Source organism: Lynx canadensis, chromosome F2 (genome assembly GCF_007474595.2).
Source record: "Lynx canadensis isolate LIC74 chromosome F2, mLynCan4.pri.v2, whole genome shotgun sequence".
Taxonomy (NCBI): domain Eukaryota; kingdom Metazoa; phylum Chordata; class Mammalia; order Carnivora; family Felidae; genus Lynx; species Lynx canadensis.
In genome coordinates this window covers 15,703,677-15,721,689 of record NC_044320.2, presented here as the reverse complement: position 1 = coordinate 15,721,689, position 18,013 = coordinate 15,703,677, and the positions used below count along the sequence as shown (strand labels likewise).

At 46.6% G+C, this 18,013-nt stretch overlaps 1 protein-coding gene across 9 annotated transcripts in view; it reads right to left on the bottom strand.

Annotated features, from left to right (window-relative positions):
• Positions 1-18,013, bottom strand: part of MTSS1 (MTSS I-BAR domain containing 1) — a 165,644-nt gene that overhangs the window by 25,914 nt on the left and 121,717 nt on the right. For 5 of the 9 annotated variants that reach the window (XM_030304471.2, XM_030304468.2, XM_032591949.1 and 2 more), the window contains exons 4-7: positions 12,639-12,723; positions 10,058-10,149; positions 8,320-8,394; positions 3,173-3,184 (exon numbers count right to left, since the gene is read on the bottom strand). In XM_030304471.2, the coding sequence (XP_030160331.1) occupies positions 3,173-3,184; positions 8,320-8,394; positions 10,058-10,149; positions 12,639-12,723 (264 nt within the window). The remainder of the gene's footprint in view (positions 1-3,172; positions 3,185-8,319; positions 8,395-10,057; positions 10,150-12,638; positions 12,724-18,013) is intronic. The other 4 variants (XM_030304469.2, XM_030304473.2, XM_032591950.1 and 1 more) reach the window with 1 other exon arrangement.

Below are 18,013 nucleotides of genomic sequence, written 5' to 3'. Positions count from 1 at the left end.
GAGTTACAGTTGGGTGCAAAATACCCAGACAGATCTCGAGGCTGCATGTGGTCAAGCCACCTCTGGAGGCCGAGGCCAACACCCGACCCCTGACTTCAGAAGGAACTTTTCCAGCTTTAGTTTCTGCAGGGAACAATCATCTGTTCAGGCTCAAGGTCCACTTCTACCATTTGCACAGGTGTGAGCACAGGTCGGGGAAGCAGTCTGGACCACTCGCCAGCCCCACACCACCAAGGGCAGTATTTAGGAGGGGTGGGATTTAGGAAGGATGTTAGACTGGGTGTTGCTCTACAGACAGTCGACTCGTGTTAGTGAGGTGGTGACCACAGGGGGTATCCAGAGATTTCTAGGCTCTGCCACCTCCCTTCCAGGACCAGGTCTTAGGACCTGGACAGCAAGAAGCAACCAGGGTGGGCTCTCAGCTCCATATGGATTCCAATGGCCCAGGAGCTCCTAAAGGGGATGGCGATTCCTGATGACTTTCAGAGGCCCCATCCATGACGCTCGTGGTTCACAGCCATGCAGGTCCCCTCATGCCAGCCACACCGGCTTCTGAGCGGCCGTTTATCCCTCCTACCCAGCAGCAGAACAGGGGAAAGAGGTCTTCTGCCCGTGCGGGGCAAGAAAGCCAGGTGATTCGCTAACAGCTCAGACTTTAGATTTTTAGGTGGGAATTCCCTCCGGGGAAGAGGACTTATAGAATTATTCCTCTTCCCAGAACCAAAGGCAGGGGTGCCTGGAGGAGACCCAGACACATCCAACTTTTTACCACGGAGACGGGGAGAACGACCCACACTGACTACAGTCTCAGGGGGCGTTCTTAGAGTGGTTTCTGCTGGTTCTGTAGGTACAGAAGAAACATACATGGGAATGTGTGCATGCACTTCATGTGGCCACAGGACATCAAAACCACTGCTCCTGGTGAAACGGACGCTGATGGGGGAGAAGTTTAGTCCAGTTCGGGGTGTGAGCAGAAATAAGGCCCAGTGATAGAACCATGTAGAGGCAGGGCAGGGTGGCCAGGCAGCTAAGGCTAAGCAGGCGGGGTCCCTGTGGTTCCCCTATGGGTACTCCTGAAAAGCTGACTCAGGGTAGTGCACACAGTTGCCCTCAGGGTGCCCCTTTGTAACATGGTCACCTTCTCCCATGGTTCTGGTGCTTGCGTCTAAATGGTGACGACCATGTGCTGGCATATGCTTTGCCCCTTCACCTTGAACGTCCCCACCCGATTCTCCACCGGCTGACCCCTTTCCATCTTCCCATCACCTTCCACTCCAAGCTTCGCTGGGTTTCTTCTTCTTTGCCCATCGCTAGACCCTTTGTTCACCCTCAACACGGCACTGAGCATACAGATTAAACAGGGTGGTTTACTCCCACTAGAGTCTCAATTCCTTGAGGGGGCGGTATACGCCTGGTGGAATACTTTTGGAGTTGTAAATTCCTTCCCTCAGGAACCACGCTTATGCAGAAACCTGGGGTTCAAGGTAAATACTTCTAACTGGATCAAAGGAGGGTTTTGTATAAATATTTTTTTTTCTCTTGTCAAACCAGGACACTTTCATTACTGAGAACCTATGTTAAAATATAGACGTTCAGGTTCAAAAATGATTTAAAACTTGTAAAAAAAAAAAAATTTATGAGGGCTTCAAGACATATTGCTTTCTTCTGTCTTTTATGCCCGAGTTTACTGCTATGATTTCATATCACTGTGGCTTAGCCTTGGGAACCCTGCTTGAGTAAGAAACAGAGGGAGCTGTGATTTTTTCTGAGATGAGCCACATGTAAGTGACAGAGCCAAAGGGCTGTCCGATTTCTCTCCTCATCCCCAACCCTGCTGCCCATCATTCAAAACGAATAAACCATGCAGTTTACGCCACAGACTGACTCACCCCAGACTCTTACAAAAAGTTCTAGTAAAACTCTGTGTCATCGAAAGGACACATGGTACAGATGCCTTTATATGAAATGTCCAGAAGAGGTAAATCCATAGAGTCAGAAAGCAGACAGGTAGGTGTCCAGGGCTGAGGGCAGGGGGAATGGGGAGCAGCTGCTCAAAAGGCAGGGGGTATCTTTTCGGGGTGGCACAAATGCTCTGGAATTAGACAGTAGTGATAGTTGCACACCGTTGTGAATGGACCACAAGCCTTTAAGACGGTGAATCTTATGTGATATAAATCTTATCACAGTAAGCAAAAAACCAAAAGTGGCTGTCTTACCTTCCTTCCAAAAGTACACTAAAAAATGTTCAAACTGTTTCATAATCACAACACTGAGGACTGGAAAAGATCATCATTTACAAAGTTGGGGACCATCTCGGCCCCACTGGTCATAGGAGACCTGTGTTGTTTGGGTTTGTCGTGGATGACAGATTCCAGTTCAAAAACCTCTCTGGAGCTGTTCAGTAAAAATGTTCTCAGAGAACACTCAAGCACATTCAAGGCAAGGATAGATCACACGGATGCCGCACGGACAGACCTTTCCGAGACAGAGGGACAGCCACAAGACTCCAAAAGCAGATCACCCAGAGAATGAGGTTCAACATTTAGGCAAGAAGAATCATTTTGATTATTGAATTTGAAGATCTGATACCTTTGAAATGAAACACTACACAAACTCTGCTGAAATAAGAAATACTTTCGGTTTTTTTTTTTTTTATGGATTATTCATTTTGAAAAGAACTGTATGGTCCCAGGGAGACAAAGTATAAAGACAGTTTGCTAGCTTAATGCAACCAAATCTGATTTGGGAATTATTATGAGGGGTTATTTAGTGCAGTTCTACATATTTTGTTTGTGATATAAATACACATACACATATATAGTTCAGGTATATATGTATGTATAAATATGTTTATTTCCTGTGCAAATCACTCTGTATTTCTTCTTTCCATAAGTCTAATACTGAATTATGGTGATGCAAAGGCCCTCAGGGTGTTGGGCTAACCCGTGAAAGGGCCAAACACCGCAGAAAGAAAATGATTACACACACACACACACACACACACACACACACACAGGATTTTCTTAGTTATGGAAAATTAAGTAGGCACAACTGATTGCTCTGAGCCGGCAGGAAAACTTGGGCAACTAGCATAGGTCTGGACAACCATGGAAAGCCCACAGCAAGGACCACATCGTGACCAGCCACCAGAGAGTCAGGATGGTACACTTACCGAGAGCGTCCACTGGCGGGGGGTGCACGGTGACAAAGTGCAGGATACACAATTGACACAAAAAGGAAAATAATAAAGTCAAACTGGTATTCGAGCAGCAGGCTTACCCTTCTTTCATGTGTTAAACAGTCCGAGGCTGGCCACTGAATTTTGTTTTAGGGCAATTAAACCCACCTCCACCAACAGCCGTGTGCCCAGGTTCCCTTCCCTGACTCACTCATATTCTTTCCTTCACATCTAAACAGAAATCTTCCTACTTAGTAAGCATCACCCCTAGAGAGGACAGTACGGCTCCTAAGAAGAGAGATGACTATATTCCCAAAAGAAGCCAATTAAGGTATCAAGAAAATCCTTCAAGTATAATTTATTATAACTTGCAAAGTAATTAGAGAAACCCAAGGAAGAAAACTTAAGCTAAGGTGAAAATAAAAAAAAAAAAAAGTTAACATTTTAGCTTAACAGCAAATACCACATTAGTCTGGAATTCTGTGAGTCTGTTTGTTAGGTTTATAGTATTTGCTTTGCAGGGTCTGGCTGAAAAGGATAGATTGGTATCTATCTGTAGAATCTGTAAAAGGTCAGGCTCAAGGGTTAATCCAGCAAAATGTTCCAGTCTCAGCGCTCCCAAAGAAAGTCCCTGATAAGCTTTTGGTAGTTACAGATTGAAACAGAAGGCTTTACCATAATTAGTTTTTAAATTTAAATTAAGAGTAACATGGGAGTTAAAGGAGAAGGTTGCTGACTTCGTGCAGTACAGCGGCAGAAGCAGGCAAATGCCATAAAATGTTTCCCACACCCAGTCCACACGCGCTTCGCTCGTGAAGGTATGGCCGACCCCAGGACCCCAAAGGGCCATGAGCTGACATCAAACAGCAGGGCTTAATGGGGACTCATGAGAGGCCTTTCAGAACGTGGGCTACTAGGCCAGCTCCACACCATGTCCCTGCCTTCCTGCTGCCTGTGTCTTCTCCCCATCAGCTGTCCATAAGGCTGGCTCTGCCTGTGTCCCAACCCCGGACACCAGCCTGGAACTTCCCAGAGGGCAGGTACCGTCTCTGTAGCCCCCAACATCTGCCTGGAGTTTACTCCTGGTAGGTGTTCAATAAACCTCCCTTCCAAAAACTGGGTACATTCACCCACAGCTGGAGCATCTGTCAAGTTGGTTTTTTTCTACATGTTTATTTATTTATTTTTGACGGGAGGGGGAGGGGCAGAGAGAGAGGGAGATAGAGAATCCCAAGCAGGCTCCATGCTGTCAGCATAAAGCGTGTCGCAGGGCTCGAACTGACGAACCGTGAGATCATCACCCAAGCCGAAATCACGAGTTAGGCACTTAACCAGCTGAGCCACCCAGGTGCCCCTGCCAAGTTGTTTTAAAATGGTTTTGAGGGGCGCCTGGGTGGCGCAGTCGGTTAAGCGTCCGACTTCAGCCAGGTCACGATCTCGCGGTCCGTGAGTTCGAGCCCCGCGTCGGGCTCTGGGCTGATGGCTCAGAGCCTGGAGCCTGTTTCTGATTCTGTGTCTCCCTCTCTCTCTGCCCCTCGCCCATTCATGCTCTGTCTCTCTCTGTCCCAAAAATAAATAAACGTTGAAAACAAAATTTTTTTAAATGGTTTTGAGGTGCGCCTGGGTGGCTCAGTTGGTTGAGTCCAATTCTTGGTTTTGGCCCAGGTCTTGATCCCAGGGTCATGGGATCAAGCCCAGAGTTGGGCTCCACAGTAAGTTGGAGCCTGCTTAAGATTCTTTCTCTCTCTCTCTCTGTCTCAGCCCCTCTCCCTTGCTCACCGTGCTCTCCCTAAGATAATAAAATAATAAAAATCTTAAAAAATAAAACATCTAAAACAAAATGAAATGGTTTTGAAATTAAATCTAGCCAAATCTACCAAAAAACATTCAAAGTTTTTTTGATGGTAATATTTAAATACCTTTAGATTACAAATTACCACTCTATATTACAGTAAAAAAAGAAAAAAAAGAGTCAAATAAAGCATGTGACAAAAGGTGATTATCTGCAGAGTGAAAATTAAGGTAAATTAGTCACATACAAAAATTACACCCCAGGGGCACCTGGGTGTTTCAGTCAGTTAAGCATCCAACTTTGGCTCAGGTTGTGATCTTGCGGTTTGTGGGTTTGAGCCCTGCATCCAGCTCTGCGCTGACAGCCCGAAGCCTGGAGCCTGCTTTGGATTCTGTGTCTCCCTCTCTGTCTGCCCCTCCACCGCTCACTCTCACAGTCTCTCTCGGTCTCTCAAAAATAAATAAATGTTAAAAAAAAATTGCACCCCATATGTGTCTGCCTATGTCAAAGGCAGTGCTACAATCATGCTTAAGTTAAAAGCACAAAGGAATTTGAAATTTTGAAAAAAAGAGTCAGAAGAATTTTTAGATCAAAGATCACAGTTTTTTTAAAAAGGCACAGCAGAATGCTGCTTGGTGATCTCCTGAAAACACATTAAAAGGTAAGTGATTATTTGGTTATCAGATTCAGTTCTATCAGGACAAAAAAAAAATGTATCCAAAGCACGTGTCTATCCCAACATATGGTATAAATCTCAGAAGGAACTACTAACACTTTATAAGCCAAGAGTCCAGGAAGGGACCACTTGAGGGAGATGAGTTCTGGCAGAAAAGGGAAACTACCGGTAACCAGACCCAAAAATTAACTCAAAGCCTCAGATAACCAGATTTCTTCTGGCCCTTGTAGCATTCCCGCTCCATTCTCAGGCTACCCATCTTCCAGGAGAGCGCTCCATTCTAAACAGTCAGAATGACGACTCTGGTACCTTCTAGAAGGTTCCATTCGCCCCAGAAATACACAAATGCGTGCACTCAGGTCAAATAAAATGCACTTATATATTGTAGAAAAAAAATTATAAAGGATAGAAATAAAAACTGCTTTCTGGTTGTACGCTGGAGTAACTAGAAAATCATCTGGAACATTCCAAGCTACTGATCTGACTTGGCTCATAGATATAACAACACCACCATGGCCATCTTGTCTGGAAGGACATGGTGCCTGACACCACCAGGTACACGGCCAGGGGCTGAGGGATGGATGCTTCAGAAACCCTTGGTCAGAGCCTCCACTCTCTACCTTCAGGCCCAAGGGCCCCACGAAGCCCCACAACCAATGCCAATTATTCTGAATCCCAGGACCAGAAGCATCTATCTCTTCATGTTACCCAGTCCAGCACCCTGGGTGTCCTGAAACTTTCTACCGGGTGCCTAGAAGGGGAGCTCATTATCCTCTCCAGGCAGCCCGAGCCAGTGCTGGGCAAGTCTAGTTGCCAGAAACTTCCTTTTGTGTTGCACTGTAATCAACCCATTAGGCTTTCCCCGTAGGTCCAAATTCTGCTAATTGGACAATGCCAGGGACTTTGAGTGACAGATGAAGACTAGTTCAGCCTCCATGGAGCATTCAGATAAAAGGATTATCACTGCAGCCAAGAACTTAAGGCCTCTGGAAAGACAGCTCTGGAACAGCTCCTTTTTAATTCCCTCATCCTCTTCACCAAACTCCCAAACCTTTCCCGAGCTGGAAGTATCTTCCCTGGACCTTCCTTCCAAATCCCTTCTATCTCAAAGTTGCTAAGCTGTCAACTACATGGAATTCAGTTCCAACCTGTTCTTCCATGGGACCCCAGATTCAATGGAAGTGGATGACTGGCTGTTTTACTTATGAACATTGACCTCTGGACACACTAAAATGTTACTGGCCACAAACCCCATTCGTTGTCCAACACTAGCTCCCTGGTGCACTAAGAAGATATAATGTACATTTGAGAAGCACTAAGACCAAGAACACACATCCAAAACTAACAACTGAGGCCAATACTAACAGAACATCTGATTATGAGTGAAAACTCTCCTGCCTTGGGGCGCCTCAGTCGGTTAAGCGTCCGACTTCAGCTCAGGTCATGATCTCACAGCTCATGGGTTCAAAAGCCCACGTCGAGTTCTGTGCTGACAGCTCGGAGCCTGGAGCCTGCTTTGAATTCTGTGTCTGCCTCTCTCTCTACCTCTCCCTGACTCATGCTCTGTCTCTCTTTCTCTCAAAAAAAAAAAAAAAAAAAAGAAAAAGAAAAAAAAATTTAAATTCTCCTGCCTTTATCTTGAAATGGTCTTATGGTTTTTCACAGGAACTAGGAGGGCATTTTTTAAAAATGTCCAAGCTTTAAAACTTTGCCCAGTCCTCACCCCACTGTCCACCAAACTACTCCATCTCCCCAAATGTATTTTCCTCAAATACCAAATGAGAACCTCTCATTTAAGGAAAAGAGGAAATTTGGTTTGGGGGATTTCTACCTAAAAATTTTCCCAAACAAACACTAAGCACAGAGCAGCCTCAGGGGAAAAACAAAACATTTCATCAGTTGTGAGACAACAACTTCAAAAACTTGTTATCAAGAAGAACAGTCTGGAAAGAATGTCACCTTCTCAAGTTTGAGTCCCTACATTCTGGGTCTTAGTAAAACATTACAAATGCCTGCAAAGTGGATGTAGCTAGATTTTTCTGTGCACATTCAAAGTCCGCGCTGGAAGAGCAGAGTTGGGTCTCGTATCTGACAGCGGGCCAGCTGGTGGAGGACAGTCAGCAGGGAGGTGGGCAGACAGCCACGAGGCACCAGGCTGGTTTCCCCTAGGGAGCCCCCAGACTCACGAACACCCTGAAAAATCTCTCTATACAACAACAGCTCCCAGCTTCCCACTGCAGCCGTTTCTAACATTCTCACAAGACTTAATAAAGGGTTTCGGAGATTATAGGCTGTGAAAGATGGAGGAGAAAATGACATAATTTCTGTAATAATTACTAGAGGACATTTGCATGAAGGCTTTTATGCGTTATCCCAAGGCTTCCAAGAAATTTATAGGTTTCATTACAACGCACAATAGGGCACGGAAACTGTCAAATTTTGGAGACAAAGGTGGGGGGAGGGAACAAGTCAAGCACAACTTTGCAAGGGCCTCAAATTAATAGATATTCTGCACTTGAGAACTTTAATTCAGATGGATTCTATTTGCTCCTGTTCTCCAGGGCTGTCACAGGCAAGGAAGTCTGAATCGAATGCTTTCTGCTTCAAAGACAAATCAAGCACATGTTCATTTCCCCAAAGTAACACTGTGCATAGCAGAATTTGTAGAGTTACCTTTTTTTGCTTTCTTCTGCAGTTTCAGCGTATCTGAGGACTTCTTTTTTATCTCTTGGCGGGCTTTTTTATATTCTAAGAGAAAGCAGAATTATTGAATAATTTTACCACCTTGCTCAACAGAAAATCTTTTAGGAACAACCATTACTCTCATCACAGAAAGAATGAACAATGATACGCAATAAACAGTTTAATCAGGGTACTATATGGTAAAAATCTCCTGCTGAAGGGGTTATTCACATGAAAACCAACAAAATGCACCATGGTCTTTTCCTGATAGAATTCACTCATATCAGCTGTGAGGAAAGACATCATTTGGGAATACTTTACTAAATGTGAAAAATCCACAATTTCTCAGCTCGTGTCAGGAAACTGAAGAATAGGATTTGCTTTCCCAAGGCCCCCAGTTTGCAGTGCTCTGCTCAAAAAAGAACCCATGTAGCAAACCACTGGCCAGATGTTACCATTCAGAGAAGAGCACTGAAGACTATAGCGTGAGAAATCAGACGGTGTCGGGGGGGGGGGGGGGGGGGGGAGGTAGAAACTGCGAAATGCCCAGCTGCCTTAGCCTCATTCTCACATCAACACCAAGGCCGGCACCAGACCCCCCGGAGGAGGGGGCGGCCCACAAACCCCACACTTCCCCTGACAACCACCTCCGCTTCCCCTACGGGTCTACACCTATTCCTGGATTTCTCATTTCTGTTGCTGGCACCTCCATCACCCAGATTCAGACGTCTGAAATGACAGCTGCCTCTGACACTTCTCTCCTTTGCTGCCCTGGTATGCATTCAATTGATTGCCAACTGCTCCAGTTCCCTTGCAGCCTTCCCCGATGCCTCCCTCCCTGCTGGTGCCATGCCACCAATCAGACACCTCAGTCACGTGCTCATGCGATCCACTGTTAGCCAACCCTTTCATTCTGGTTCACTCCCCTCAGATCCACTCACGTGCTTTCTCTCCCCGACACTTTACTGCAGTTATGAGCCTCCCAGCAATGAATGGCTCCTGCCCCTGCCATGATGCCAGCACCCCCACCCATGGGTTCCAGGAAGACTGGCTTGGGAGGTGTCTGTCTGGACCACTCTGCCCCCGGCGGGTGGCACACGAGGGACTGGGACATGTTTGTTGAAGCATTTCCAAAGAAGGCAGCAGTTCTAGGGGTGCCTGGGTGGCTCAGTCGGTTAAGCGTCCGACTTTGGCTCAGGTCATGATCTCGTGGTTCACAGGTTCGAGCCCTGTGTCAGGCTCTGTGCTGACAGCTTAGAGCCTGGAGCCTGCTTCAGACTCTGCGTCTCCCTCTCGCTCTGCCCCTCCCCTGCTCTCTCATACTCTCTCTCTCTCTCAAAAATAAAGAAAAACATTTAAAAAAAATTAAAAAAAAAAAAAAGAAGGTGGCAGTTCTGGACAGCAGACCGAAGGATAGCTTGTATCATTAAAAGTTTGGTTTTCAAGATGTGTTGTGATGCCTGAAGTATGAATCTTTGGCAGTTCACATTTAATTTACCTGATCGCAATTAATACCACCAAGAATCTGGGCTCTCAGCAACGGGGGGATGTTTCATGGGATCACTTTTGACTCCTTATTCTCCAACACAGAAATGCCTCCGGGAGACATGGGAACAGAGTGGGCCCTTAGGATGACACCAGCAGAGGCAGCAGGTGGCAGCTGGCAATACCCGTGCCTCTGCTCGAAACACGCGTACTACTATGCGGAGGACAGCTTGCCCCCCTGTACCTTTTGCGTGGTCTTTATCCAGCTGGTTAGCCACTTTCTTCCATTCTTCCATCTGTTCTTGAAGCGGGTTTATCAGACAATCAATTAAAGCGCTTTCACCAAAAAGAAAGAAGAAATTAGATACATTCTGTTGTCAAGATTTACACTTGGCTATCAAAACTACCTAAATCAAGGATTTCATGATGCAAGATAAGGCAGTATACTAAGCCCAAGTTCACATCCAAATCCCTCCATTTCGTAACAACCTTATTCTCAGAACACTCTCCTCCAGAGACTGTTAGGAAGCCATAAGCATGACTGGTTGGAGCAACATCTCTTCTTGTTTCCCCTGCTTATCTTCTGACTCTTGTATTAACGAGCACGGATGCAGACCAGCGGGGTCACCCCTCTGGCTGCACAACAGAAGCACCTGGAGAGCTTTAAAAAGGTAAGGACGCCAGGGCTGCACCCCATACCTAAAGCCTGGCATACACTTAGAGGGTGGGACCCCGTTATTACTAATTTTTAAAAAGCCAGGGGTGCCTGGATGACTCAGTTAAGCAATCTGACTCCTGATTTGGGCTCAGGTCACGATCTCATGGTTCGTGGGTTCGAGCCCCACATCTGGCTCTGTACTGACAGTCTGGAGTCTGCTCTCCCTCTCTCTCTACCCCACCCCTGCCCGCATACTCTCTCTCTCAAAATAAATACATTATATATATATATATATATATATATATATACACACACATACATACACATATATATGTATATGTATATGTATGTATATATTTGTATATATACACATATACATATGTATATACATATATGTATACATGTATATGTGTGTGTGTGTGTATATATATATATATATATATATATATATACACACATACATACATACATATATAAAAGAGCCACATGAGTCTGATTTGCATTCAGGATTATGGTCATGACTGTAGGCTAACTGTGGACAGCCTGGAGAAAGAAAAGCTGAATGATGAGCTCTTGGATCAGAGGGTATCCCCAGGGACTCCCTGTATTTTTGTGCAGGGTCCCAAACAGATCACACATAAGCACGTGGAAAGGCAGCTCCCCACCCAGAGGAACCATGCAAGGCATGGATCCCTGAGGTTTTTGTCTGTGTAATGGAAGGAAAATGGACACATTCTGACATTTACGGAGATCCTGTAGGAAAATTAGAAAGTGCCCATAAATTGCCTGAATTGCACTGATGAGACGTACTAAGAAGGTGTTCTCAGACTGCCTTTTGATCACAGAGCCTCCTGAAAACCTTCAAGTTCTCGGTACAGTTCCCTCCTTTCCTCATCAGGGTCTACGTGGCACTCCCCCCTTCATACACACTCCCTCCAGCCATCAACACAGCTCACTCCCTTATTTCTTCCAGGTGTCTGTTCAGATCTCTCTCTGGAATACACTCGCTCCCTAACCACCCAGGGTCGAATGGCCGCCACCCGTCTCCTCTCCGTGTGCCTCCCCTGGTGGCATTCAGCAGCCCCTGACGTCATGTCACGTGTACATAGTGCCCAGAGCGTAAGTCCCATGAGAACAGGACGTGGTCCTATTCAGTGCTACACCCCACACTCCCTAAGATAGTGCCTGGCACACAGTAGATGCTCAATAAATCATGGTCGTTGAATTGGTGTCCCCTCATGACTCAAATGTGCAGGCCACAGGCTTGCAAATAAACCCGGGAGACAAGTGTGAGAGGAGGTGCTGCATGGTCTGGGGAGCACCACCCAGGAGCCAGCAGGAGGGAAGGCAGGCAGATGTCATCACCTGCTATCCAGGCACTTTCTGCTGGAAATGTGTAGATGTTTCATTAATTTTCACAAGAACCCTTTAGAGACCATTATCCCCATTTTATAGTAGCTATGATTCCTGCATGATTCCAGCGCCTGAACGGCCAGTCCAAGGCTCAAACCCAGGCCTGGCCATCTCCAAGACCAGGCACTTCCCAGAATATTCTGCCACCTCCCACAGTGGCCCAGCCAGGGGGGTCAGAGGCATCTCACTTGGGCGTATCTGTAAAGCAGAATGCTATCCGTAAAGCAGAATGGTATGAGAGTGCTGATTCTGCCCATCTTCTTGGAAGAATGCCCCCCTCCCTCCCACTGACTGGAACACGGGTGACTCCACATCCTGGTGCCAGCCGTTGCCATTTCCACCCATGCTGGCAGCGCGGGGCGCCCGATCGCTACTGCTGTCCTCCGTGGAGGGTGGACCCACAGCTGCTCCTCCAGGGGCTCCTGTAGGGGGCGGCTGCACCGCTCTTCCACCAGCGGAGGGCGAGCAGAGACACACAGGAGCACAGAGAAGACCCCCAAAGTGGGGTGCAGGATCCACGAGGGCAGGGACCCAGGCAGGCTGGTTGTCCGCCACATTCCCTGCACCCAGGCCAGTGCTGGCATGCAGCGGGCGACCAACGAACACTCGTTCAATGAGCGAGCAGAGCGATGGGCAGTGGGGACTTCGATGCTACGGGGAGATGACTGCTGCTTCGGGTGGGCAGGCGAGTCACTGCCTCCTTAACCTGAAACCAGCAAGGGCACATGCGATCGGGGCAGGATATGCTCCTCACCTCGAAAACTGCCTCAGCTTGGCTTCTATGCTTCTGTGCCTCATGCACATCCTCGTCAGGGCAGAACCGATCTCCCTGGTACCACCTGAAACAGAAACACACGCAAAGTTGAGGGCAGGAGACACACTGGAATCACTGAAATCTTTAAAAAAATTTTAAGTTTATTTATTTTGAGAGAAACAGTGCCAGTGGGGGGAGGGACAGAGAGAGAGAGAGAGAGAGAGAGAGAGAGAGAATCCCAAGCAGGCTCCGCACCGTCAGCACAGAGCCTGATGCGGGGCTCGATCCCACAAATCATGAGATCATGACCTGAGCTGAAACTGAGAGTCAGACGCTTAACCGACTGAGCCACCCAGGCACCCCAGAATCACTGAACTCTTGAAAAGAGAATGAAATAATTTGAAAACAAGCGATATTTTACCATGTGATAAAACCCAAGCCACTGCTTCTCACCACACATGTGCGCATACACACACACACACACACACAGGGTGACACATTTTCCTATAATCACCAAAATAGAAGTTACTTTTACTGTATGCAATGCCCAGTAACATTTTATATTCTATCTGATTTTCTTTAAATGCTGTGACCCAGAAATTGGTTTTACAACCCACTACCGGATCATGACCTACAATCTGAAAAACACTTCCCAAGGAAAATGATCAAAATAGTAGCCTGACTTTCAAGGAAAAGCTGTTGTTTTGTTCTGTTTTCCACTTCTGGCAAAATAACCCTCTTCACGTTATTGAGAACAGCTAACAAGGCTACTCCGGCTAATTGTTTCAAGATACATATTCTAGAATACGAGTAATTCAGAGACTAGCAAGGCCAAAGCAAAACGAAACAAGGGAGCATTTTCTGAGGGGGTTGGGTAGCCCTAGTGAAAGGGGGTCCCGCACTGAACAAATGTCAGTGTAAGCTGTAATTCAGTTTTATTTTCCCAAAATTCTGGTCATGCTGCTCCCTTTAGGCACACCCTCTTTAAGACTATTTGTGAAGTGCCCTTCCTGCCCCCTCCAAGAAACAATGCCCGAATCAGCACTTACTTGGGCGTGGGGAGCACGTCACAACTACAGATGGGAATTTTGCACCAAGCACTGGAAAAGCTCAATTATAAATGTTATGAAAACATTGGGGCTCATGAAATCGGGGGGGGGGTGTAGAATGTCACATGAAGCACTATTTTTCACAGACAAGGCCTTCAAGGGAAAGCTGTAGGCATTTATGGTAGGTTTAACGAAGCCAAGTTAATGGGAAAGAAATTCCCTCCCTTATTAGTGCTGGTGATGTTATTATGGTTCGTATCTCCCCCTCTGCCTTCTCTTCTAGAAAGGCCAATGTGCTATTTCAGTTCCTCTTATTTGCCATTTTATTCTGCAAAACTAGCAGGTTTTCTAGAACCAAATAAATTAGTGTTAATAGTAATAAGTATTCAATGTGAATATTTCTATATTTTAGTCTGAAAAGAGAAGTCTTCTAGAACAATTCTCCCACTCCTCTAAAACAGGGTTTCTCAGGGGCGTCTGGGTGCCTCAGTTGGTTAAGTGTCTGACTCTTGGTTTCAGTCAGATCATGATCTCATGATTCGTGGGATCGAGCCCTGCATCAGGCTCTGTGCTGACAGTGCGGAGCCTGCTTGGGATTTCATTCATTCATTCATTCATTCATTCATTCTCTCTCTCTCTCTCAAAATAAGCAAGCTTAAAAAAAAAAAACTCACAGGGTTTCTCAGCCTGAAGACTACCCACATGTCAGATGATTCTTTGTTGGGGGGGGGGGTTATCCTGTACATTGTAGCATGTTTAGCAGTATCCCTGGCCTTGACCTTCCACAAATCAGTAGCAGCCCCCAATTTTGTGACATCTAGACATGTCTCCAGACAGTACAGTGTTCCCTGGGGAGCAAAATCCCAGTTGAGAAGAAGCACTGCTGTAAGAGAACCTGAGCAAGACCTAAAGGTCACCAGAGGCTGACTTTTTAAATGGTCGAAAGTCTTGGTAAAATGTTGCCCTTTAGCCGCTGGCACCTGCAGCCACTCTGGAGTTAGAAACCACCTGGGCATCCCCATCTACTGCAGCTCACCATGCTCCACCCGGGAAAACCAGTAGAGGGCGCTGTTTGCATGCGCACTACTTGCCTCCTGGGCTCTCTACAGGTTCTCCTAAGCCTTTATTGCTTATAAGCAGGGACGAGGAACACTTTATCCCCGGGGAAATATCTCCTATTTTTCCTGGGCCTTCATTTGACTCAAAGTTAATAACCCGGCCATGCAAGGAAACTGGCACACTCATTCACTGCTGGAAGGAGTGTAAACGAGTACTTTTCTGGAGGAGAATTTGGCCGCGTCTATCCAGAAAAGCCTTCAAGACAAGTCCCCTGTTTGACCTGGCAATCCTACTTCTAGAAATTTAACCAGAGAAAACAATTAAGGATGAGAGCAAATCCCCACCTATGAGGACAGTCATCGAAATGTTGTTGACGACAAGAAAAACTGGAAGCAAAATCTCATCGTAGGGAGCAGGGCAAATAAAGCATGGAGCACAGACGTACCCTGTCATAGCACGTAGTTACCTAAAATGCAGGATGGTGGTGTTTAAGGTCGTGGGAAGGTATGGCATCTGTATAGAGCTTAGGCTGTGCCAGGCCCTGGGGTAAGCGCTGTGCACACATGAACTCATTCAATCCTGCAAAATCCTGGTTGTGCTAGTATGATTACCCCCGTTTCCATCAGTGCCTTGTGGAATTTGTCCAGGGTCGCGCTGTCAGTAAGTGGGATTCCAACCGAGACTCAAGTTCCAGAGCCTATGCGTTTAACCACCCGGCACACGGCATTTACTACAGACCCAGGAAGGTAGGCAGGGGCAGGACGGAAAGCCTAGAATGAATCCCGCTGAATTTACTTAGCGACACGCTATTATGGGTGTTAGGCCCTTAAAGCCCCGCTCTCAAATTCTGGTTCTGGACCCTAGAAATGTCGAACTGGTCCCAGAGGACTGAGCTCCAATCCTTGCTAGGCTAACACTGAGAGCTAAGTGGTGGGCAGCTGCCTCACTGACAACCCATGCCTCAGTTTCCTCAAGATTGATTTCTAGGCTTGGAAATGATCACCTCAAGGTTGGTTCCCTCACCCCATTTCTCTGCTCCATTCTTTCTCTCACCTTCCCAGACATTTTCCATAGACGGCCACCAGTCACGTGTCATCTCCAGGAAAGCCCAATGCTTCCCAGAAACAGCTGACCTACGGTGCGATAACCAGCAGTTTCTAAACATGCTGTCTGTGCTCACCCCCGGGCCCTGCGGCACAGGAAACCCTGAGAGGGGAGGAAATAAAAACCGCAAAGAAAACTTCCAAATGGCAATTGTCTCCGTCCAATTGGCACAGAGCAGATGACATCCTCTGTGGACCCCGGGACCCAGCCGCTGGAGGCACTGCTGATCTAAGCAACATGGGGCGCCCTAAAAATAGCTCTATGTGTGGAGGTGCTTAACATCTTATGCTCTTCCTGACCCTGGCTAAAACTTAAAAAAAAAAAAAAAAAAAATCAGCAAGTTCGAAAGAGCTTTCAGAGGAAACCGGCTGTAGCTACAAAGACAGAGCAGACATGTGGAAGGGCTCTGACTTGACAGTGAGAATATTTATGGAATCAAACGGCTGGGTTGAGACGCTCAAGAGCCTGTGAGTGAGGACAAGCTCTTACTCGTTTCGGTGCTGCCTGTACCCAGCACTGGTGCCGGATGAAGGAACCAACATTTACCATTCTGGGAGCAAATCACCACGCTGGCTCTACCTGGAGGCAGGACCACGGACTGGGTTTGTCTTTTCTTTAATCCATAAATCTTGGTGTGTCTTATAAGTGCACACTATACAATGTCCAACATCAACACGAGATTCTTCTCTTAGAAAAGATCTATACTGATGCGAGCTCAATCCGAAGAGAGAATGGTATATTCACTTCCTATTGTTTTTGTAATAAATTAGCACAAACTTACTGACTTAAAGCAACACACATTTATAATCTTATAGTTTTAGAAGTCAGAAGTCCAAAATCTGTTTCACTGGGCTAAGATCAAGGCCTTGGGAGGGCTGCAGTCCTTCCAGAGGCTCTAGGGGAGAATCTGTTCCTTGCCTTTTCCAGTTTCTAGGGGCTGCCTGCATCCCTTGGCTTGTGGTCTCTTCTAATATCTTGAAAGCCAGCTACTTAGCATCTTTTGTCTTCTCTGACCTCTGCACTGTTCTCACATCTTCTCGGACACTGATTCTCTCTACCTGCTTCCTATAAGAATCCTTGTGATTACACAGACCCAGCTGGAGAATCCAGGATAATCTCCCTGTCTCACGATCCTTAACTGAATCACATCTGCCAAGTCCTTTTGCCTTACACCGTGGTAACATAGTCACAGGCTCCAGGGGCGAAGATGTAGACATCTTTGGGGAGGCATTACCCTGCCTACCAGCACTGCATAAGAGTTGCTCATTTGGAGAGTGCAGAGGGGCAACGCGTGTCTCACCAGAGCCTATGAATTGTCAGCTGGTTAAATCTGGGCCAATGATCTAATTCCACCCCCACCCCCCACTCCCGGCAGTGGCTGGTCTAGAGATGGGACAAGGAAGAGAGGTTGTCGTAGAAGCCTGTGGGGAAAAGACCCTGATCTGAACATCAACACAACAAAGAGACACCACAGGATGTAAACAGAAGCAGGGTGCCCAGTTACTGCAGTCACCTATCATCATGGCCATGGGGACACCTGCCTCAGGATGAGACCCGTCCTCTGAAACTCACACACACAGCCTGGTCTTCCTCTGGACCCAGAGCTCCTGTTTTGTAAGAGCATACATCTCCTTTTTTTTTTTTTTTTAATGTTTATTTTTGAGAGACAGTGTGCATGAGCAAGGGAGGGACAGAGAAAGTGGGGGACAGAGGATCCAAAGCGGGCTCTGAGCTAACAGCAGACAGCCTGACATGGGGCTCGAACTCACAAACCGTGATGAGATCACGACCTGAGCTGAAGTCAGATGCTTAACGGACTGAGCCACCCAGGTGCCCCACATCTCCTTATTTTTAAAGCCACTTTGATTTGGTTTTGTTTCTTGCCAGTTGAAAGGAGAAGAGAGAAGGAGCAAGGGCCTCCCGTGCTTCCCCGTAGCACCAGGAAGCAAGCTGCTGCTGAAAGAAATAACGGTCTCCAAGTGGCTGCGGATGTAGATATACTTTATGGCAAAAATCTTAATTCTTTTCCATGTGGCACATGTAAGAGCTTTCTCCTGTAACAAGCAAAGGTTTTTCATAATAAAGTAGCACAAATCAGTCAGTGATCTAAATTGGATGGATTGCAAAGGAGCCCAACAGTGGAGAAAAAAGAATAGGGTCCAG